General features: G+C 38.6%; 1 protein-coding gene across 1 annotated transcript in view; it reads left to right on the forward strand.

Moving 5' to 3' along the window:
- The window catches only part of grapa (GRB2 related adaptor protein a), a 54,761-nt gene extending 31,800 nt beyond the window's left edge, over positions 1-22,961 (forward strand). Inside the window, exons 4-5 of the mRNA XM_088354066.1 lie at positions 3,473-3,641; positions 19,658-22,961. Of these exons, the coding sequence (XP_088210192.1) occupies positions 3,473-3,641; positions 19,658-19,843 (355 nt within the window). The 3' untranslated portion in view covers positions 19,844-22,961. The remainder of the gene's footprint in view (positions 1-3,472; positions 3,642-19,657) is intronic.
- Positions 22,962-24,083: the final 1,122 nt, after the last annotated feature.

Below are 24,083 nucleotides of genomic sequence, written 5' to 3' on the forward strand. Positions count from 1 at the left end.
GCATAAATCATTAGCTATTGAATAGAGGTGTGTATTAAGGCTAGATTTAAAAACTTCCACTGAGGTTGCAGATCTTATCTCCAGAACCACTGGCATCTAGCATTTTCTACTGACAGGATGAAGGAGGGCCTTTTACCGAAATTGACCAGTAGGGGGTATCAAAGAGCACCGCACGATCAAATTGGCTCACTCATAATGCTGAACAAGACCAGGTTTTGTGGGTCGGTGGAGGAATGGGGTAATAAGAATTAGCAATTGTGTCATATAATAAAAAACTGATGAAATAGCTTGTGTTGAATGAAACATGAGCACAACAAGATATGCAGGGGAAAAAGTAATATATGAAGAGATCTTTTTTTACAACCTGATATCCCAAAATACAAATCAGTACTTAAAAAGAAAAAAAATGTTGATTGGGATCTGCAGTACTCTAACAATGAACTCCATTAGCCACATGGCCCATAATGTGACATGCGAGAAAATGCTGAGAGAAGCACAGGAGAAAAATAGCCTTCGTCGCATCAGACAATCACTTAAATTGACCACTGGATGTCATCAAATCCAGGCACCACTTGCAAAGCTCCCACTGGAGCTGAATTTGCTGACTACTTCTACTAATCAACCACAATATGAAAATATCAGGTCAAGTCATGTTTATTTGTGACACTCTTAATCACAAATAGTCTAAAAGGGCTGCACAGACCACAGATTATTGCAAACCACAGACTATTATTACAGCATCCCCTGATCTAAAATCTACATGAGGGCAAGGAAAAACTCAAAAACCTCAACATGAGGAAAATGAAGAAACCTTGAGAAGGGACCGCACATGTGGTAATCCCCCTTCCAGGCTGCAATGGATGTTGCAAGTACAAATAGTACAGAGATATTGTCAACAAAAAATATAGGTTATTCATATGCTATAGAGTAGAAGTGTGTTTTAAGCTTAGATTTAAACATTTACACTGAGGTTGCAGATCGGATCTCAGGGGGAAGAGCATTCCACAGCACCGGTGCCCGGATGGAGAACGTTCTCGAACCTGCGGAACAATTCTTGGCTCTTGGGATCACTAGTAAACCAGAATTTTCAGAGCGAAGGCTCCGGACCGGAACATAGGGGGAAATTAAATCTGAAAGATATGAGGGAGCAAGTCCATGCATGATTTTGTATACTACCAATCAAACCTTAAAATTTAAATCTTAAGCCAATGCAGGTTAGCTAAAATCGGGGTAATGTGATCAAATGCATTTCTAACAGTAAATTTGTCACATTTAGGTAAACATTTCCATAAACAAATTAAAAGCAAAAATAATTTTAAATCATGGAATCAATACTTTGAAATACTGTTTGTATGCTATTTTTGTCAGTTACCAGTAGGCATTCGTTTCCCTAAGTTAGATAAATCAATTACATTGTTGTTGTACTTTTTTTTTTTACAAATTCAAAGTTGATAAACATTGGTTGGTTGGTTGGTTGGATTCCTTAACCACTTGGCTTGTAGGAGCACCATTGCCTGCGGTGTGACTTGGGAAAGTACAGTAGCCATCCCTCTCCAGGCCAACTTATTTCCACCCGATCTTGAACCAGGGACCTTTTGTGTGTCAGGCAAATGTGCTAACCACTACACTACGGAAACATGGTTGTTGCAAAGGAAACTAATTGTTTTATCTAATCTTACATCCCTGAATCATAATTTCATTTTGAGCCTCCAAAAAGACCCCAGCCCTCCACCCAAGATACTCTTTTTAAGCCTGAATGTACTTGCCCAGCTCCCGTGAGAGTGGTTTATTTACCATGTGGCCCCTGAGCTTAAATGAGTTTGACACCCCTGCCATACGCAGATGGTCAATATTTGGGGTGAGAATAGCTTGAGCTTGTCTGGACCAATTTTGGGCCAGAGGTGAGACGCACTGCAACCTTTTACAACAATATAATTAATTTAAATTCTATTAGGGACTTATTGATAATGAATCCTGTTATTTGAGGGGAATACCCACAGGAGGAAAATCTGATACCTTACTACAGATGCTTTCTCCCACCACTGCCTGACTCTAAGCATTACCAGAGGACATCTGGGTGGATTGTGTGACCTTGAAAAGTGAATGTTCAGTATTTATAAATTATGAATTTAGCAGTGAAACAAACATAGATTTTTACTGAATAAAAAAGTTCTTACAGAGCACATTGCTCTGAAAAAGATTGACAATTGTAAAAGACACCAATGGCGATTTCAAATGCAAACATGGCCCCCTCATACTCTGCAATAATTTGAGAAATAAGGGGGCGTCAAGTTGACTTCCGCTGTACGTTATAGGCAGTTACGTAACTGTAATGATCATGGTGATATGTTCAGAATTCTAAAGATAAACTGCTAAGTTACTTAGCAACCGCCTCAGCAAAAAGGTAGGAAGTGTGGAAAGGAGAAAGTGGCTCTTTCTTGAAACTAATTTCACTGAATATTTACGTCATTCATGACAATTGTCACGTTGTTTAATTAAACTTCGATGTGCTGATTAAGAATATGTGTTTCAGTGAAACTTCAACTGAAAATGATAAGCAATTGGTAGCACATGAACAGCAACGGTAAATGAAAATCATCAAAAGTTCTGGTCACACAAATTACCAACAGCCTTTAATGACTCAATTAGATCAAAATGTTGACTGGCTTATTACTCCTCGCTTATTATTGTTTGAATCCAGGCACAAGACCAGACATTTTCCGAAGAAGTTAGACAATGGCCTTCTTTTTTTATTCTTATAAACTATTCTGATTAGAAAAACACAATAGCACTGAATGATAATACAGTTATCCCAAAGACTGCTGCGGTAGTCAAGACTTGTGAAGCAGTATCCTTTATTAAATACTCTCTTACTCTATGATACAATAAAAACAAAGAACAAACCTCAAAGTCAAGTCAAGTCAAATCATTTTTATTTATATAGCCCTTAATCACAAAGCTCAAGTATTTGTTTTTATAACTAAAACTACTACTGGACTTTATAATCTTTGTCTTAACAAATAACATATGAACTGTCGAATCATAATTTAAAAATCATCTTGGCGCTTTATCGTACAACTTTACTTCACACAATACTTTGTCGCCATCTTGTGGATGTTATGGAAAGCTGCAAACTGAGAGAGAGAGAGAGAGAGAGAGAGAGAGAGAGAGAGAGAGAGAGAGAACAACGTATAAAGTTTTTAATAATATTGAAAAAAATATCATCTTCACTGCTCTGTTTAGCTCTAGGTTCGTCAAGCCTTTTTACGTATGTGTACAACTCAGACCTCAACATCATTGACGCGGAGGCAGACACAAGTAGAAAAGGGGCGGGGCAACTGTTTAGCCATCCAGAATGAAGAACACATTGCAGGATTAAAATCTGTAAAGTACATGTAGCTTAAAGAAAACTGGTTCCCTTTAAATACCGATTGGTAATTCTTGTTTTATGTGTTTGTTTTGTGTTTGGCAGTTACGGGGACCACGTCCAGCACTTTAAGGTGCTGCAGGACCGCTGCAGTCAGTACTACGTGTGGGACGAGCTCTTCTCCTCCCTGAATGAGCTGGTAGAATTTTACCATAGCAACAGCATTGCCAAGGAGAGGGCCGTTTTTCTGCGAGACCCCGAACACTTTGCAAGAGTGAGTACATGACATCCTCTTTTGAACGTATATATATTGAGTATTATTAATACATTGAAAGAATTTCACATACAGTAGCTAATATCATTTCAATATTATATCTTTCATTCTTGTTTTTGTTTAGGTTACACTTTTATACAGGTCACATTTGTTTTTACTGCCCCCTAAAAACAAAAAGTCAGTGGCCATAACATCTTTACTCCAGCTGCGAAACATAATAGCATCAATAATAACCTCAAAGGATTGCAATAGTATTTAGGAATATAGCGAAATTTTACTCATCAAAAATAATTTTTATTTGTGCACAAAACCCAACCTCTTTTTTTTCCTCAAGAAGATTTATTTTACTCTGTCATCCAGATTATGCGTACATTTCAGTTTCATCAACTAGATATTTTCTATCGTCATTGAAGCTAATGCTGAAGGTGGAGCCTGTCCTGTCGTATTTCTGGCATACTGTAAGTCCTTTGTCGATTTAGGTCCGACAATTTCCGTTTCACACCTAGGGACAATTCGGGCAGGCCAATTGACCTGACATGCATGTTTTTGGAATGTGTGGGGACAACGGAGTGCCCGGAGGAAACCCATGCAAGCACGGGGAGAACATGCAAACTCCACACAGGAAGTTCGATCTCATGACCTCAGAACCGTGCCGCACACGCGCTATAGGGCAGCACGGCGGCGCAGTGGTTAGCGCATGTGCGGCACAGTTCAAGTCATGGGAACCTCCTGCGTAGGTTCAAATCCAGCTCCAGACTTCCTGTGCGGAGTTTGTATGTTCTCCCCGTGCTTGCGTGGGTTTCCTCCGGGCACTCCGGTTTCCTCCCACATTCCAAGAACATGCATTTCAGGTGAATTGGCCGGTCCAAATTGTCTCTAGGTGTGAATGAGGGAGTGAGTTGTCTGTCCCTGTGTGCCCTGCAATTGGCTGGCAACCAGTTCAGGGTGTCCCCTGCCCACTGCCCGATGATTGCTGGGGTGGGCTCCAGCACCCCCGCGACCCTGCTGAGGATAAGCGGTGCAGCTAATGAGATGAGATGAGAATTTCCGTTTAACCAAAGCAGTGGACACGGGGATCATTTTCTTCACCTTTTCGTTGTGATACTTCCGTTACAGCCCCCTAGCCAATCATAGTTTTTTAAAACCGCTGAGGTTTCCCAAGGCAAGCTAGAAAGCACTGGCTCAGCCAACTCTAAATCTGTTTGCTAAACCAATAGTTTCATCGACACTTATTTTGTGCCTAGGGGCCTGCAAAACTGAAGGCCTCCGGGTAGATTTCCAACCATGGCAAGAACTACAGTAATGGCTGATGTGTGACTGGTCAAATACTTATATATGAAAGCACACTTGTAAAAGCAGAGCAACCAGGGAGAAAGCAAAGAAAGGATGGTGACGTACAATTTGGAATTGTTTAAAAAATATTAATGGACAAAACATAATTATTGTCACATGGCTAACAGAAAAGGCCTCGCTGGCCCTGACAGACCACCAAAGTTTCAAAAACCTGTACAGACCCCCATTACAACATCCCCTTATCTGAAACCTACATAAGGGCAAGGAAAAAACAAAACAAAACCAAAAACTCAGCATAAGGAGACCTACATAACCCCGAGAAAGGTTCGACATAAAATAAGCAAGTTGTTTGTTGAAACGTGTGCATAAGAAACAATTGCATCAATCAAGTTATTGGTTTCAATAGAAGATTGGATTCAGCTGCTTGCAGTTGTCGGTAGCTGCAGTACCCAATTTGGCTGCCAGATGGCGTAAGATACCCCATTAAAGAGATGGGTATTGATGTTGTTGGTATTTATTGAGGGTGCCTTGACCCAAGACCTAGCTAATAAGATTTAGGGAGGCCTAAAGTAACAGTGTGTAAATTTTCCCAAAAATCGGTTCAGCCAGTTCGGAGCCTATAAGTCACATACAGACACGCACACACCCTCACCAATCGGGATTTATAAAGTAGTTTGGATTGGATAGATTAAATAGCTGCTGGGTTAGATTCAGATTACATTGGATAGACTAAATAACAATATCATTTTTGTGAAAGTGAGCCGATTGATCGATTCCCAAAGGGTTTTCTACTTTTTTTAATGTTTTTGAGCTGAGGTGCTCCCATTTCATCAATTTTTGTGAACGGCATATTATCTGTATTTTACTGTTGAAGCATGACCAGAGATTTGGTGAATGATTCAAAAAAAAAAAAAAGATTTCAATGATTCAGTGCACTTCAATTGAAATGTTTTTGCTCCTCACTAAAAAATATGTACTTGTATAAAAAGCTAAAAATGAGGGAACAAAAACGTACTGTAACACACTTGCGAGTACAAAATAAAAGAAGGTATGGCTCATATTACAGAAAATGACATTTTTTTCAGTGTAGAGGAAAACTCTAAAGCACAACATAACACTGCACACATCTACTTAGAATATTGTTTGTGTGATAAACAAATAAAATTGAAATCCATTTATTTGTCCTTGGTAAATTGAGGTATTGTTTGAGAAGTTTTGTTCGGAGAATTTATCATGCCGCTGAAACCAATTGTGTAGCAAAAAAGGATATGGTTTAAAGGACAAAATGCCATGTGATACTTGTAATTTCGAAATGGGTCAAGTCAAGTAAAGTCAAGTCAAGTTTATTTGTATAACCCTTAATCACAAAGAGTTTTAAAGGGCTGCACAGACCACAGCCTATTGCAAACGACAGACTATTATTACCAGGGTTGGGTAGGGTTACTTTAACTGGATTACTTTCAATTACTTTTGGATTACTCCAATACCAAATATGCTAATAAAAGACAAAAGAAACTAAATATGAATAAAATTATGACTCACAACACGTGGTAAGCTTTCTTTCCTGGCTTTGATCTCTTTGATCTCCGGCAAAACTAACATAAAATGCGACGGAAACAAAATGACAATAAATCCAAACAGCTTGCCAACATCATTTTGCTGTTCCATGTGTTCCATTACTTCCCAAGCCTGCACAAAATTTAATAATTTCATTCATATTTAGTTTCTTTTGTCTTTTATTAGCATATTTGGTATTGGAGTAATCCCAAAGTAATTAAAAGTAATCCAGTTAAAGTAACCCTACCCAACCCTGATTATTACACCATCTCCTAATCTAAAACCTACATGAGGGCAAGGAAAAACTCAAAAACCTCAGCATGAAGAAAATGACGAAACCTTGAGAAGGGACTGCACATGAGGATATCCCCCTTCCAGGATGACCAGGCTGCAATGGATCTTGCATTAAGAAACAATACAATTAAAAGATACTTTTAAAAATAATTAAAGTGTAATATAAAATGAAAAAATAAAAATAAAAAGGATGACCAGGTTGCAATGGATGTAGCATTAACAAACAATACACATATATTGTCAACATGAAACATAGGTCATCCATGTGTCAAGTATTTTGTAAATTGAGAATAATCTGTGTTTATTTTTGTAGAATACTTGAATATTTGCTTTTTTAATCTCAAAAGTGGTGTAGAAAATAAACAAACAAACAAAGTCACCTATGTCCGACTCCTCTATTTTTGCCCCATTTTGGAAATATCACATCAATGTGCTTCCCTCACTAATAACAGATTCCTCCGTTTGTCTTCCAACTATCATATTATCAATGTTTCTCTTGATAATATTTTTTAACTTTAGCAAATATATGTTATTGTACTAGTCAATCTCCTTGATATGTGAGGGAATATAGTCCAGATATATGTTTGAAAACAACAAAACAAAAAACAATATCAAGTATCATGTAACAATCTTACACTCTCAATGATGTTTTTGTGAAGTCATTAATTTGGTATGTTACGTGTTGATTGTTCCTAGGTGTGGCAATAGCTGAAGTACAAAGAAGGCATTTGATCTCTCAGGTTAAAATGAGAATCAGGGGGAGTGATTATGGTTAGCCATTTGTTTCAATGTGGCACATCAATCTGAGAGGTTATGGGGCTATTTAGGAACTGTTGATACTGAGGGATTAAAAGTCAGATCTAAGAACAATGATGATCTCTTATTAGTATTTTTTTTATAAAATTGTAGCATCGGATGCCTAAACCTTTGAAGATGAGTACCGCAAAGATGGTTTAAAGGCAAAAGTGACGAAGTTAACTGTTAACAACTCACAATCAAGGCCAGCAGGGTGGAGTTGGTACATAATCCAGACTTGTATGCACAACCATCTGGATTGACAGGTTGCTGTTGTAGCAAAGTTTCAATCATGTGTCAATCATCAAAATAAAGTAGTCTCATGCAATAGACTCCTCTTATCTTGAAGTGATCTTGTTTCTGACGTGAAAGGAAATCTTAGTGGAAATGTTAGTGATCAGAAAAATGTTGGCACACTTTAAATAATGAATACTGAAGTTAAGATTCTAATGCCAAGTGTTTTGTAATCCTGTTTATTAAATTTCCAGTAAACCTCAATTATCCAAAGACACTTGTTCGTCTAGCCCAAGAGTCTCCAAAAAATATTCCACTGTTTCAAATTTAGTTGTTTTATGTTTCAAGTGGGATCAGCACCTCCAAGTCCGAGGCCATGGTTCTCAGTCGGAAAAGGGTGGTATGCTCCCTCCGTGTCGGGGAGGAGGTCTTGCCCCAAGTGGAGGAGTTCAAGTATCTTGGGGTCTTGTTCACGAGTGAGGGTAGGATGGAACGGGAGATCGACAGACGGGTCGGTGCAGCGTCTACCGTCATTCGGACCCTGTACCGGTCTGTCGTGGTGAAGAGGGAGCTGAGCCGAAAGGCAAAGCTCTCGATCTACCAGTCGATCTACGTTCCTACCCTCACCTATGGTCATGAACTTTGGGTCATGACCGAAAGAACTCGATCCCGGATACAAGCGGCCGAAATGAGTTTCCTCCGCAGGGTGGCTGGGTTCTCCCTTAGAGATAGGGTGAGAAGCTCAGTCATCCGGGAGGGACTCGGAGTAGAGCCACTGCACCTCCGCGTTGAGAGGAGCCAGTTGAGGTGGCTCGGGCATCTAATAAGGATGCCTCCTGGACGCCTCCCTCGGGAGGTGTTCCGGGCATGTCCCACCGGCAGGAGGCCCCGGGGGCGGCCCAGGACACGTTGGAGAGACTATTTCTCTCGGCTGGCTTGGGAACGCCTCGGGGTCCCGTCGGATGAGCTGGAGGAAGTGGCTGGGGATAGGGACGTCTGGGCTTCCCTTTTAACGCTGCTGCCCCCGCGACCCGACCTCGGATAAGCGGAAGACAATGGATGGATGGATGGATGGATGTTTCAAGTAGTTAGCCAGTCCCTATTTCCCTCTTACATGCATGTCCGCCCTCTCATTTTCGTGCTTTTAACGGGAGCTGTCAGCCAAGTACACTGACTACCAAAAACACACTCCAAATGGAACTCAAGTTTTGCAAGCTCAATTTGGTGCTCGTTCTTGCGCATTTCTGTTAGTGTAGCATGAAAATGTTGAAAGCAAGAAAAGGACTGTTTTAAATAGTCCAAACGCCAACTAAAACATAAAAAACAGGAATTTATTTGACCGCGTCTAAGACTTCTACAAACTTGCCCTCACCACACAAGCAGCTTGACAGAAGCTGCAATAATGACTTAAGCCAGAAGATGGCATCAGCAAGTAGAATGTTTCAAAATTCAGGACAGCACCTTTAAACAATAATTGATTGTTACTAAAAATCCTACCTTTTATTACTACCACTAAGCAATACAACAACCACAAGTATAGTACCAATTATGGAGAACACAGCATGCAACTGTGCACGTCAAACATCACCCAGCGCAGTATAGAATCAATATTTATCAACTACATTTCCAGGTTTCGTGCCTATATTCGAATATTAAGTATTCATGTGACAAAAGGTCGTCTCCTATGTCCTTTGACTTGACACGCCTTTGTCTTGATGAGAACATTGCCAAGTGCTCGCACTTCATTCCGCTTGGAGGGGATATACCCAGGCAGCATTCTTTATATGCTTAGCACGAAAATCTTTCATCATAGCCATACATCATTCCCCAATCTAAGCTGCTGAGCACTCAACAGCATTAAACATTGAACAATTAAATCCCAAGTAAGACAATCCTATGCTATCTATCTATCTACCTTGGTCATATCCCTCGAGAGGGGTGACCGACAGCAAGACAAACACATACAAAAATAAATTAAAAAGGGAAAAAGTAGCAAAAAAACACACACACTAATTTGTTGGACCATGACAAACCCAAACACCCAAACAAGTTAAGCACTTCGGTACCCAAGTGCTTAACTTGTTTGGGTGTTTCGGCCAGTGAATTCCTATGCTACAACAAGTAATTAGAGTTATAGAACATTACAATACATTTTGGGTACATTAATTATGACATCATGGTGTGCACTATATTATATATATACTGGACTGTCTCAGAAAATTAGAATATTGTGATAAAGTTCTTTATTTTCTGTAATGCAATTAAAAAAACAAAAATGTCATACATTCTGGATTCATTACACATCAACTGAACTATTTCAAGCCTTTTATTATTTGAATATTGCTGATTTTGGCTTACAGCTGAAAAAAACTCAAAAATCCTATCTCAAAATATAAGAATACTTCCTCAGACCAAGTAAAAAAAATAATTTTATAACAGCAAAACTAAATCAAACATTTGAAAATGTCCATTGATGCACTCAGTACTTGGTTGGGAATCCTTTTGCACGGATTACTGCATCAATCCGGCGTGGCATGGAGGCAATCAGCCTGTGGCATTGCTGAGGTGTTATTGATGCCCAGGATGCTTCGATAGCGGCCTTCAGCTCATTTGCATTTGTAGGTCTGGTGTCTTTCATCTTCTTCTTAACTATACCCCACAAATTCTCGATGGGGTTCAGGTCAGGGGAATTAGCAGGCCAATCAAGGACAGTGATGCCATGGTCAGTGCACCAGTTACTGGTGGTTTTGGCACTGTGGGCAGGTGCCAGATCATGCTGGAAAATGAAATACTCATCTCCATAGAGCTTTTCAGCAGATGGAAGCATGTAGTGCTCTAAAATCTCTTGGTACACAGTTGCATTTACTCTGGACTTGATGAAACACAGTGGACCAACACCAGCAGCTGACATGGCTCCCCCAAACCATTGCTGATTTCAAGCAACTTGGATTTTGCTCTTCTCCAGCCTTTCTCCAGACTCTGGCGCCTTGACTTCCAAATGAAATGCAAAACTTGCTTTCGTCTGAAAAGAGGACTTTGGACCACTCTGCAACTGTCCAGTGCTTCTTCTCCATAGCCCAAGTCAGACGCTTCTTCCGTTGTCTTGAGTTCAGAAGTGGCTTGACCATGGGAATACGGCTATTGTAGCCCATTTCCCGGACACGTCTGTGAACTGTGGCTTTTGATACCTGGACTCCAGCTTCAGCCCACTGTCTTTGAAGCTCCCCCAAATTCTGGAAGCGGCTCTTCTTCACAATTTTGTTAAGGCTGCGGTCATCTCTCTTGGTTGTGCAGCGTTTCCGGCCACATTTTTCCCTTCCAACAGACTTTTTGTGGATATGCTTTGAAACTGCACTCTGTGAACAGCCTGCTCTTTGAGAAATTTCTTTTTGTGTCTTACCCTCCTGATGGAGGGTATCAATGATGGTCCTCTGGACAGCAGTCAGATCAGCAGTGATTTAGTGTACTGAACCAAGCTGAGTGTTTTTAAGGCTCAGGAAACCCTCGCAAGGTGTTTCGAGTTAATTAGATGATTCAGGTGATTAGTTGAATAGCCTACTTGTATACTTTTTCATGATATTCTAATATTTTGAGATAGGATTTTTGAGTTTTCTTAAGCTGTAAGCCAAATTCAGCAATATTAAAATAATAAAAGGCTTGAAATAGTTCAGTTGATGTGTAATGAATCCAGAATGTATGACATTTTTGTTTTTTTAATTGCATTACAGAAAATAAAGAACTTTATCACAATATTCTAATTTTCTGAGACAGTCCAGTATATATATATATATATATATATATATATATATATATATATATATATATATATATATATATATATATATATATATATACTCACATGTTTCATTTCTTTACTTGACTTGCTTCCTTTTTACTTTGTATGTATCCATATTTAAAGATCAACATTTTTCTTGCAACTTTAGAAGGACATTGATTGAAGTTGGCGGTTTTTACCTGTATACATTTTTGCGCAAAGGCACACCTACCTGAACAATGCGTGATAGTGGAGATAGAAAAGTTAGAGCTCTCAGAACTAAGTAAGAAATCTTTTTGCTGCCTTTTAAGAGGAAATGTGAGGATTTTTTTCATGCTTACCAAGTTGTTTGATGGTGAGAGTGGTGGGTTCCAGTCTGACTCTCGTGATTTTTGTATTGATTAGAAGTCTGCCTGAAAAAATATGTCAATACAAAACGTGTTTTAAACATATGAGAGCAATTGCTGTGCTGGATTTAATCCGTAAATAATCTGTAAAAAAAAAATTCTATGGTTGGTTTTTTTTTGTTTGGTTTTAATCTGAGATACCCATATTTACAGCATGGGTTTATGGTTCAGATTAAGTTTACTGACTGGGATAACTAACTGTTGCCCTCTTGTCCAATCATGTTGTACCATAATAATCCTTACCTTGAAATAAACATCTACCATACAAGCATGGCTTTTTTTGGGAGCATCTAGATACTAATGAGTTACTACTTCCATTCCAAAACGTTTTCCCAAATCTGTATCTGTTGTAAATAAATCATCACATACACTAATTCTGACTAATTTAGTATGAACTCAATATATCATTGTAGAAAGATAGAATGCCCAAAACTCGAATAGCATAAAATCAAAGCTATCTTAAAGGCAGAAGTAAATCTAACAACACTTTATAATAATGTATCAATGATGTTGAATAACAAGCGATTAAATGACAAAATTAAAGCAAAGACCATCATAGCAAAAGAAAAATCACAAACCCTACATCCGTAAATCATGATTTTGAGATAATATTTTCTGAATAATCTATGTCATCAGTGACCTTCGCTCATTATTCCACACGCAGCCTAACATGAAACATTAATTATAGTGAATCATTTACGTTTGCTCCAGTTTTTTCCCCTTAACACCAGTCAATTTTTTCATAGGAATTCTTAAATAAATGTTTAGAAATAAAGTTTCTATTTCACCTGAACTGTTTCCAAGTCTTAAAATGATGGGAAATGTAGTACATCTCATTTTAACCTGGCACATGGTGATTAGTACAGTTCATGATGTAATTTCAGCTCTTCACTGTACATATACCCTCAGAAATGAGTTTTCTCCAGGAAAATGTCATTCGAACATGTAGCATATAACATCATGCTGAGATTTCGAGTTTTTCCTTGCTCTCATGTAGATTTTAGATCAGGGGATGGTGCAATAATGGTCCGTAGTCTGTAATATTCGGTGGTATGTGCAGCTCATTGGGACTTCTTGTGATAAAGGGCTATACAAATAAACATGACTTGACTTACTTTGTTAAAACTGCAGTTGCAAAATAACTCAACGCATGCTAAGCCAGGGATGTAAAACTCAGTTTGGCTCTGGGGCCGGATCCAGACTTTCTGTTTTTAGGCTTGCCCGAATTAGTAAAACAAGTTAACCGACACATATGTAGCTTTGTTTTGCAATGTAATGCTTCATCATTTAAAACCCATTTAGGTGTCTATCTATCTACCTTGGTCATATCCACTGAGAGAAGTGACCGGGAGCAATACAAACACATACACAAAAACAAAGAAAGGAAAAAAAGACAGATCTGGCCTGCATACCATATGTTTGACATGCCTAAGCTTTTCAGCCATGAGGTTGATGGCACCGCCAGCCTAATGGTTTTCCAAATCGTGCAAAATGGGTAGATAACGTAGAATGCTCTGCATTATGCTTGTTATTTAATGTGCATGACATCACTACGCGCAAACAAAAAGTATTAATAATGCATGTATAACTCACATATTCTAATCCAGTCAATAATTATATAATTTAGCAGAATTTACTGTAAAGTACCGATGAAAGATAGATAGATAGATAGATAGATAGATAGATAGATAGATACTTTATTCATCCACGAAGGGAAATTCACATTTCCAGCAGCATCCCTTAGCTGAGAACAATACAATAATAAAGCAAAAAGAATACAATATACAAATACCCAGTGTGACGTGCAAATACCCACTGTAGCGTGTTATATAGAATAACTAAATAGTGCTACACAGAATACATATTGGAATAAGATTCGGTAATATGCAATGTAGGTGGTGTGGTTTACTGTGGGCTTTTACTCTGCCGGGTAGAGTTAAAGAGCCTCATGGCATGAGGAAGAAAAGATCTCTTCAGTCTGTCCGTAGTACAAGACAGTGACAGCAGTCTGTGGCTGAAACTGCTCTTCTGTCTGGAGATAATGCTGTGTAGTGGATGCGATGGATTGTCCATGATTGACCGCAGCTTTTTCAGTGCCCGTCTCTCAGCTACTGTTGTTAGGCTGTCCAGCTCTGTGCCCACAACAGAGCTCGCTTTCCTAGCCAGTTTATTGAGACGAGAGGCATCCTTCTTCTTGACGGTGCCTCCCCAAGAAGACACACTTAAAAAGACTGCAATATCAGCAATTAAATAAAAAGAAAGCATTCTGATTTGTTCGGTCCTATGTAGGGCAGGTTCACGGCTGCGAACCAAATCTGGTGCGACTGTCTAGAAAGCTGCCCGAGTCAAAATGTGTTTGTGTCAACTTCTTTTCAAACTAATCATCTCATTACACGGCCCCAGATCACTTCTTATCCCATCATGGCAGGATAGGAATAACCTTTTTGATCCAGTTTCACTTCTCTCATCAACCAATAAACATTCAAGTTTACACTTCTATCCGAAAGTCTGTCATATTAGTATTAATTTGTAAACATATCACAACACACTATGTTTTGTTTATGGTTTTTCTTTCTTGCATTGGTACATTGTACTGGGGTCACCAAAAACACCCGAGTAGAATTTAAAATAGCTCACCAGTAATCGGCATTGTGATTTTCCAAGAGATTTGATTTCTAACTGACACAAGATAGTATTGACATGATCAATGTCCTCAAACACATATTTTTTTCTGAAATTTCTGTTGATATCAGCCTTTAGTTCATATACTCTATGTAAAGCATTCAGTGCCCTTTCATAAGGCAGATATTTTAGTGGCCCTGCGACTGGGTGGCAAGCAGTTCAGGGTATCTCCTGCCCACTGCCCGAAGATAGTTGGGATGGGCTCCAGCACCCCTGCGACCCTACGGAGGATAAGTGGTGCAGATAATGAATGAATATTTTAGTGGTTAACTGAGACTATCTAACCCTCCTAATGTTAGTTAAAACACGGTAATATCATAATAAAAACACAAGGGGTTGGTACACACTCATGGCAAAAATCCAAACACTTTTCAAAGCCAATTTTCAATTTATTTAGTACCATCAAAAGAGGAAATCTGGCTTAAATTGTGTATTTTACAGATCCATTTATCAACACATATCATTTTAAGATCTTGACTAAATCGAGAATATTTTTGTAGATCTGAACAATACGTATGCATATAGGTGTTGGGTTAATTGACAGTAATATGTAGCTTACATTTTCAGTTGCAGGAATTTATTCCCATTAAAATTTACCACTAGGAGATGCTACCTAATTCTTTTCATGGCCTACAATAAATGTCCTTAATTAATACATGAAGGAGTAGGTAATATAATCATTTGCTTCTCACTACCCCTTTCGAACTTATTATGTAACGTTATTTTGTTGTTGAGTTATTGTTTTTGTTCTGTTTTTTTATTTATTTTGATGGTCGAATAAAGTTTTCATTCATTTATTCAATACGCCATCCTTGCACTAGTACACATTTCATAGTTCCCTGTTAAGCTGTAGCATGCACCTGTCCTTTTGGGCTTGACCTATGAGGGCAATGGTGCTTAATAGGACACTGTCGTACAAACCAATGCCAGTGGCCGTTAATTACAATGGAAAAAGAAATGCAATGGCAAGGTAAGGCCACCAGAGAGCTGTGTTGCCGTTTTTTTTAAGCAAACATGTTGTGAAACATGGCAACGATTTCAAGCATTCACAACTAATTAACCCAAAATTCAAGCACTTTTCATCGAATCACAACATCAAAGTTCTTTTAAGGATTTCATCCACCTGTACGAACCCTGAACATAGTACTAATATGATGAGTTGTTATTTTAGAAGCGTATATCAAACCCTTCTGTCCTAGTCAGTACCAAAAACGTAGCTGAATTCGAAAAGGTTGGTGACCCCTGCTCTACAGTATCAAGCTTACTTGAACAAGATCGTTTATGAGGTATTTTTCAAATCAAAACAAAAACCTGGTGATGGGCCTTTATTCAGAGTTCTCTACTGCCTTGAAAAGAAAGTATTGGTATTCCTTCCAGGCCCGAAGCCTGCTCTTAGTTCACTTCCACTCTTCTCGGCAGGAGCGCGAATGACAGCAAAGAGTTCATTGAGGTTCAGAACGTGCTACCTAAAATAGTTGCTTTTCTCCAGCTAACCGGGTTTATTTCGTAGGCCATCAGAGATCAGAGGAAGCTGTCGGCCAGGAGAAAAGTAAGCTTGACTTGTTTTGGTGTGCTTAAAGACAGTGGGACAGAAAGCGACGTTTTATTTTTAGTACATAGGCGTGTGATCTTATCTGAGCATCGCATACATTCTTCTCCAAACAACATTTAGCTCTCTGTGCCTTCCCTTGCGGTTTCTTCATTTATTTTGTGCTCGTAGCCGTCCAATGATGCAAGCAAAGTGCTGTTAAAAAAAAGCCATTGCGCCTGACCACTTAGAGGTGATCTTCTAATTGGAACTCGATTGCTTTGTTGAATCATCTATCAGAGGAGCTTTAAACTCGGAATGATGTTCCAGAAGCCAAATTTTCTCTCCTATGTACTTGGAGCCTGAGTTTTACTGAGCTGGATTGAAAATGACTGGTCAGAATAATTGGGGTCACGGACAACAATCTATGTTTAAAGTTTGATGTTTTCTTAAAATACATATCATGTTGAACGAATAACACTTAGCCGAAACACTCCATATCAATTTTGTCTCTGGGCTTATCCATTTCTCGGTATTGTGCAAGATGATTTTTTTCTTTCCAGGCATTGTCCATCCATCCATTGTCTGCACTGCTTATCCTCAGTAGGGTCGCAGGGGTGCCAGAGCCCTTTCTAGCTATCTTTGGGCAGGGGTCAGATGGCACCCTGAACTGGTTGCCAGACAGTCACAGGGCACACAGAGACAGGCAACTGACTCACTCACACCTATGGACAATTTGCACCAGCCAATTAACCTGACATGCATGTTTTTGGAATGTGGGAGGAAACCGGAGTGCCTGTGGGAAACCCACTCAAGCACAGGAAGAACATGCAAACTCCACACAGGAAGTTTCGATCTCATGACCTCAGAACTGTGCCGCAGACGCGCTAACCACTCAGCCGCCGTGCTGCTCCAGGCATAGTAATAATTTTACAAACAAAAAGACTAATAATTAAGCGCACTTTTTCCATAAATTATTTGCCCCATTTATTTACAGTTCGTGTGGTTAACACTCGTCAGCTAGGAGAGGAGCTTCCTCCTTAGGCCTGACAGTTGCTTCTTCTCCTGCAGTGTCTCTTTTTGTATGTCAAGTATCTATGGGTATTGAGTGAAGCTAAATTTAAATTTGAATACAGTAATCCCTCATTATGCAGGGCTTGCATTTTAAAAAGGCCTCGCAATACTCAATAGCCGCTAACCTGTTTTAGTTGTATGTAGTCTGTGCAGCCCTTTTAGACTTCTTGTGATTAAGGGCTATACAAATAAATACTTGATTTAAACACTCACCAGAGGCAGGAGTGACCAAACTACGGCCCGTGGGCCACATGTGGCCTAGGAAGCTTTTTAAAGGCACACTTCATGATTTCTCTGTTTTTTTGCATTCTTAACATTCACACAGGTTTTAAATCATCAGACCAAATTTTAATATTTTTCTAGACATCCCAAGGAAATACAAATTGCAGTTTTGAAATGTTGAGTCCATTTTCTTAGGTACAAATAAAAAATCAAAACCCTATGTGAAAAAGTAATTATTCCCTGAACCAAATAGCGAGCTGGGACACTTATGACCGCAGTAACAAAAACAAAACAATTACGATAATTGGCAGTCTTTCACAACGCTGTGGAGGAATTCTGCCCCACTCTTCTTTGTAGAATTGTTTCAAATCTGCCATATTTGAGGGCTTTCTAGCATGAACTGCCCATTTGAGGTCACACCACAGCATCTCAATTGATTTTTTTATTTAACCATTCAGAGGTGAACTCGCTGGTGTGTTTTGGATCTTTGTCCGGCCGCATGATCCAAGACCACTTGAGTTTGAGGGCACAAACTAATGGCAGGACATCCTCATTAAAGATCTTCTGGTAAACACCAGAATTCATTATTCCGTTAACCACAGCAAATTGTCCTGGTCCTGAGGAAGCAAAGCAGCATCACACTGCCACCACCATGCTTCACTGTTGGCATTATGTTCTTTTTGTCAAGTGCTGTGCCATTTCTATGCCAAATGCAATGGCCTGCACACCTACCAAAAAGTTCAATTTTGACTCAGAAGTCCGCGGAATGTTTCTCCAAAAGCCTTGAGGATTATCAAAATGTTTTTGGCAAATGTGAGACAAAACCTTTGTGTTCTTTTGTGAAAGCGGTTGTTTTCGCCTGGGAACTCTGCCTAGGGATGCCATTGTTGACTTTCTTATAGTGGAGTCATGAACACTGACTTTAACTGAGGCCATAGAGGCCTGCAGTTCCCTGGATATTTTTTGAGAGTTATTTTGTAACCTGCATAAGCGGTTGTCACACTCTCAGAGGTAATCTTAGTTAGTCGACGACTCTTGGGAAGGTTTGCCAATGTCCTGTTTCCTCCATTTGTGAATAATGGCTCGGACAGTGGTTCGGTGCAGCCCTACAGCTTTGGAAATAGCTAATAACTAATACTTTTTTTACTTCGGGTCATCAAATATCAAAACTGGTTTTGTGATCTGAAACCTTTGTGAGTGATAAAAAAACAAAAGAAAACAAAACGCAGAATTCAGGATGGGGGCAAATACCTTTTCACTGCACTGTATATTAACAATATATATATATATATATATATATATATATATATATATATATATATATATATATATATATATATATATATATATATATATATATATATATATATATGTATATATATATATATATATATATATACATATATATATATATATATATATATATATATGTATATATATATATATATATATACATATATATATATATATATATATATATATATATATATATATATACATATATATATATATATATATATATATATATATATATATATATATATATATATATATATATATATATATATATATATATATATATATATATATATATATATATATGACAGAAATACTACCAAGGAAATGTGACAAAAATATTACTACATTAATACCACAGAAATACTTGGAAATAATACAAAAAAAAATACAAAAAGACATGTTCACAAATAATACAAAGAAATCTAAATACTACAAAAACACTACATAAATACAACCACAGTAATAGTACAAAACAAAATATCAAATTGAGTTTTTAAAACAGGTAATTATTTCTGCCATATTATTTTGCTTCAACTCTGAGCGTTTCAAAACCAATTTTATAAGACTAAGAAATGTAAAAAGCAGATTTCTGCATGTATATTTACTCGTAAAAGACCTGTCCCATGGCCAGATCTTTTAACTCAATGCAGCCCGCTACTCAAAAACTTTGCCCGCCCCAATAGAAGGATTTAAAATGAAATGAAATGAAATGAAATGATCTGCATTTATATAGCGCTTTTCAAGTCAATGAAGACTTCCCAAAGCGCTTTAATTTAAAACTGATCTTGTTTTCCTTTTGTACTTCCTCTTACAACTTCCTGCTTCTTTTTTGTGATTTTCCCATGCGGGTTGGCAGCGTCCTCACCACGCCCACGCTCTTTTCGACTTCAACCCTCACAATCCATCACAACTTCGCTTCCTGCGAGGTGACGTCATCGAGCTCATTGACTGCTCCGACTCCCTGCGCTGGAGGGGCCGTTGCCATGGACACGTGGGCTACTTTCCTCCAGAGTATGTCCAGCCTGTTTACCACTGCCAGTGAGCCCACACATACACGAGGTGGGCCTCCTCACCAACGTCACTTCCACCGCTCAGCTGCTCTCGGCTACCAGTCGTCTTTGGAGCAGATGGCATTCTGATTGATGAAGGATGGAGTCATTAACTCATTCAGTGTCAAACCAGTTCACATGTTTGGACATTTATAGCAACCAATGGCAGTTGAATGAGTTAACACACCTCTTGTTGGCCACCTCCTGGACAAAACCACTGGCTTATTAGATGTGACTGAGACAAAATCTTCTCCAACTTAGAAACATTACCTTCAAAATCATATTCTTGTACTTTCAGGCTTATATCCATTTGTGGACTTTAAACATAAGGTAGATGCAAAAATGTGTTTGCCATACAATGGTACCTCTTCATACGAGCTTAATTTGCTCCAGGATTGTGTTTGTAGCTCGGATCGCTCTTGTAACGAGCAAATTATCCCGATATGAAATCATTAAAAACTATTTGGCCCTACTCTGATCTCTCAGACGAATCAAATTTAACAGTGTTATAAATATTTAGGGTTAAACTTCAATAGACATTCAAAATAAGTAGAGGAGACATCAATGGATTTTGGCCTACAGATGACATAACTCCATCATGTCATATAGCCTGCATTTGAGACCCCTTTTTTCATCAAATCTTCAAGGTTACAAAAAAAAACCCTTAGGGGTGTGGAATCAAAGAACAGCAACATGATTGTTCAATAGCAAATATGATGTAATAGTCAAAACAACAAACAACAGTAGACAATAATAGTCAAAAAAGTAATTAGTATCCTATGAAATCTGTTTTACATTTGTCCAATATAAGAAACAAAATGGACTTATTTAGGGAGTTGGCGGTTATCTTGGAGTACTTGGTGGGTGTGGGAAGAGTGACATAGCACGAGACTGCAGATGACACATAACCATCTACTCTGCACTATAAAGTTACTGTAACTTTAATTAAACGTACACACACATTCATTTTCTTCTTTTATTTTAATGGAGCGAAGCCCTGCGAAACTTCTCCACGGCTTGGTAATCTGCACTCGTTGCTTCTTGTACCAAACCACAGTCACAGAGCCAGTCATCTTCAGTGACTTCTGCTGTCAGTGCCACTAGCTACTGCTAGCTTGTCGCGTATCCACAGTGATAAGTCTCTCTATCCCGTCATGAATAGTAGTTCTCAGTTTTGAATCTACAGTCACACTCCTCGTCTTTATAACCTTGATGAAATATTTCTGTTTCAATAGCGTACCAATAGGAGATGTCTACCAATCATAGACGCTGAATACCAAATGCCCCCAATAGTTGCCTTTCTCGGTTGACACTGCTATCGGTGTGTGAGTGTGTGAATGGGTAAGTGTGAAGCACATTGTAAAGCGCTTTGGGAGGTCTTCAGTGACTTGAAAAGCGCTAAATGCAGACCATTTACTTCCTTAGCTAAGTCACTCACACAAAAACCATTATTGTCTTTTATTTCCTGATTCAATTAAATTGACATAATTCTCTTTTTGTTCTCTGAAAACTAACTATTTCCCTTTTTTTAGAAACCATGGGTAGGGTCACAAAAAGCAACAAAAAAATAGATGGTATATGAAAAAATAAAATAGAAAAAAAAATTGCTGCAGAATTTATACAAGTGGTACAAGATCATGCATCTGATGGTGGGAAGCGCATGCGCTAATTGGGACGAGCTGATGCTATCGTTTAGCGGTCTCTAGTGGTAGCCTTCGGGACTGCTCATAGCTTGGATTTACCCCCATACGTAGAGCAAGATGTTTGTTCTAAAAGAAAATACGTGTATGTCGAAATGATCTTGTCTAGACGTGCTTGTATAAAGAGGTACCCCTGTACATGAAAAGTTACCCACTCATCAAGTGGTTGGTAAGTTTAGAGAAACATCTTTTTATGTTTGAATGATTGGACCAAGCAATATGAAGACACACATCACACTTTTTTGGACCAAGATGGAGGTTTTTGTGTATCCTGTCTTTGTGAAACATAAATTTCAAATGCATAACTGTGAAAGATGTGCGATGTAAACAACCCTTTACTATGTGTACCACATCACTGCCATTTGCTCGGTAAACCTTTGCCACTTTGACCTGTTGACAAAATATAAAATTTTGACACGGTAGGCTAAAAATGTTTTTGGAAAGCCTGGGACACTATTATACAGAAAACATAGTGGTGTCGTATTTAACTTTATATAGTTTCTCTTTAATACTTGAAAAGCACACAGAATTCTATGGTAGTACGGTACAAGTACCTGTTAATAATAAATTGTGGACCCTTGCTCTTTACAGGGAATCCACTTAAGGGACAGCAAATAGATTCACAAGTAAAGGACCACTCCCCAAAAGTATTTCGAACATAAGACCTTTGTTACAAAGATCAGTCAAGCTGTTGCTACCAGTGTATTATAAGCAAGTGACCAAAGCTAGCTACAACGCCACTAACAAGCCTCTTGACAGGAAAAAAAAAACTGTTTGGGTGGTATATTTGGGCATTCCGGTATCAGAACAAATATATCTGGACTGACAGTGGAGGAATGTTCCAGTGACCTCAGAAAAAGTGTGAATGACAAACAGGCGTGGACGTAAATATGTACTCATTGTGCTCTAAATCAGTTGTGGCTGTCAAGAATTTTAAGGGCTCTATTTTGGTAAACAGTGAATGTGTTGGGGCATCACATAATTAGTAATCATGGCCAATTTGACAATATCAATGTCAAAATATTCCTGAAGTTCTTTAAACATACATGGAGTGCTCATTGTCCTCCTTTATGGACCTTGAGCCCTCCTTCACTGAATATAAAATTAAATTGGAGCCACTTCCATTTGCCAGTATCATGTTCTCAACCAGAACTGCACCTAAGCCTAGTTTCTTCGTGCATCTGCCAGGATAAAAGAAATAATCTCCACCCACACAGTGTACCAAGTATGACGTTACAACAGGGCCCTCATTATTCTGTTGTATATAAAGTTCTATTTACAATAATCTAGTATATACAATCCAGCAGTAAGCATCAAATGTGTTTCTCTCTGCAACTCACCTGGTTGCTACACAGCTATTTAAAGACAAATGTGAATCATTTGAATAAAGTGAGCAATGTTTCTTATTCCACCTTTTGTGTTTGATCTTGCATGTTGAGTTATAGCTGAAACGATAAGAGTCGTAATTTTTACATGATGGTTTTAAAACGAGACACAACAGATGTCACATGAATACATTCAGAAACCAGTTGCTCGCTGCTGTTATTGTGAAGTTTACACGAGAAAGCCTACTGAACACTGCATTTAAAATGGAAACAGCAAAGACGCTCGCAAAGATGCTACTATGGAGAACATACTGTAAGACCAAAGCAATTAAACAATCAGATCGGCTGTGATACAGGAGGGTCAGTGCAACGCTGAAAAGACCAAGTGAACAGATCAGACTCAAAAACTAATAAAATGAAAGATTGTAAATATCAACTGGCTGTCAAATACAAGTACAAATACAAATAATTCAGCAAGCTAATATTTTAGAATCAATCAAATTCACATTTAGGCACACACACACACATACAGTGATAACGTAGTTGTCAGGTGACTGGTGTTATGTGAAGAATGCAATGCTGTTTCTCTCACTAGGACGTCAGATTTCAACTGGAGCAGGAAATCAGTTCACATGCGGAAATTCCCTTCTGCTGCATCACTTCAGTTCAATTAATTGTCTGTCTTATATTTCATTTTTAGTTTTTTCACATACTGTACAATGAACTATGCTGTTCTTCAGGTGCTCTCGACTCAGCCGAAACAAATTCTCTTTCCATGCCTCATATTTGTAAAGTACTCGAGATGGAAGACGGCGTACAAGAGTACAAGCCTGACATCACCTCAAGAGCAAGAGTTAAAAGGGATTGCGTAGAAAGGAAACTAATGCTTTAAGAGAAGTGAAAAGAACAAAGATTATACAGGGTGGAGAAGCAATAGATAAAAAGTAGTCATGGAAGAGACAGTAACTAAGTGAGAGGCGGTAGACGAGAAAGTGTAAAACCAATGAGTCATTTATACTCTGGGATGTAAATATAAATTTTAAAAAAACAGTTAAACCAGTTGGACTGACTTGTAGCCTTCAGCAGTCTGTAGGCAGGACAAATACAAGCTGGCAGGACACGTTTATGTCACGAACCAGGACAGGAAACAGGAAGCAGAACTCAATCGCGTAACGTCACTCACAGTTTATTGGGGAGAAGAGGAATGA

The sequence above is a fragment of the Urocampus carinirostris genome, chromosome 1 (genome assembly GCF_059441175.1).
Source record: "Urocampus carinirostris isolate Australia breed hairy pipefish chromosome 1, RoL_Ucar_1.0, whole genome shotgun sequence".
In the NCBI taxonomy this organism is placed as follows: Eukaryota; Metazoa; Chordata; class Actinopteri; order Syngnathiformes; family Syngnathidae; genus Urocampus; species Urocampus carinirostris.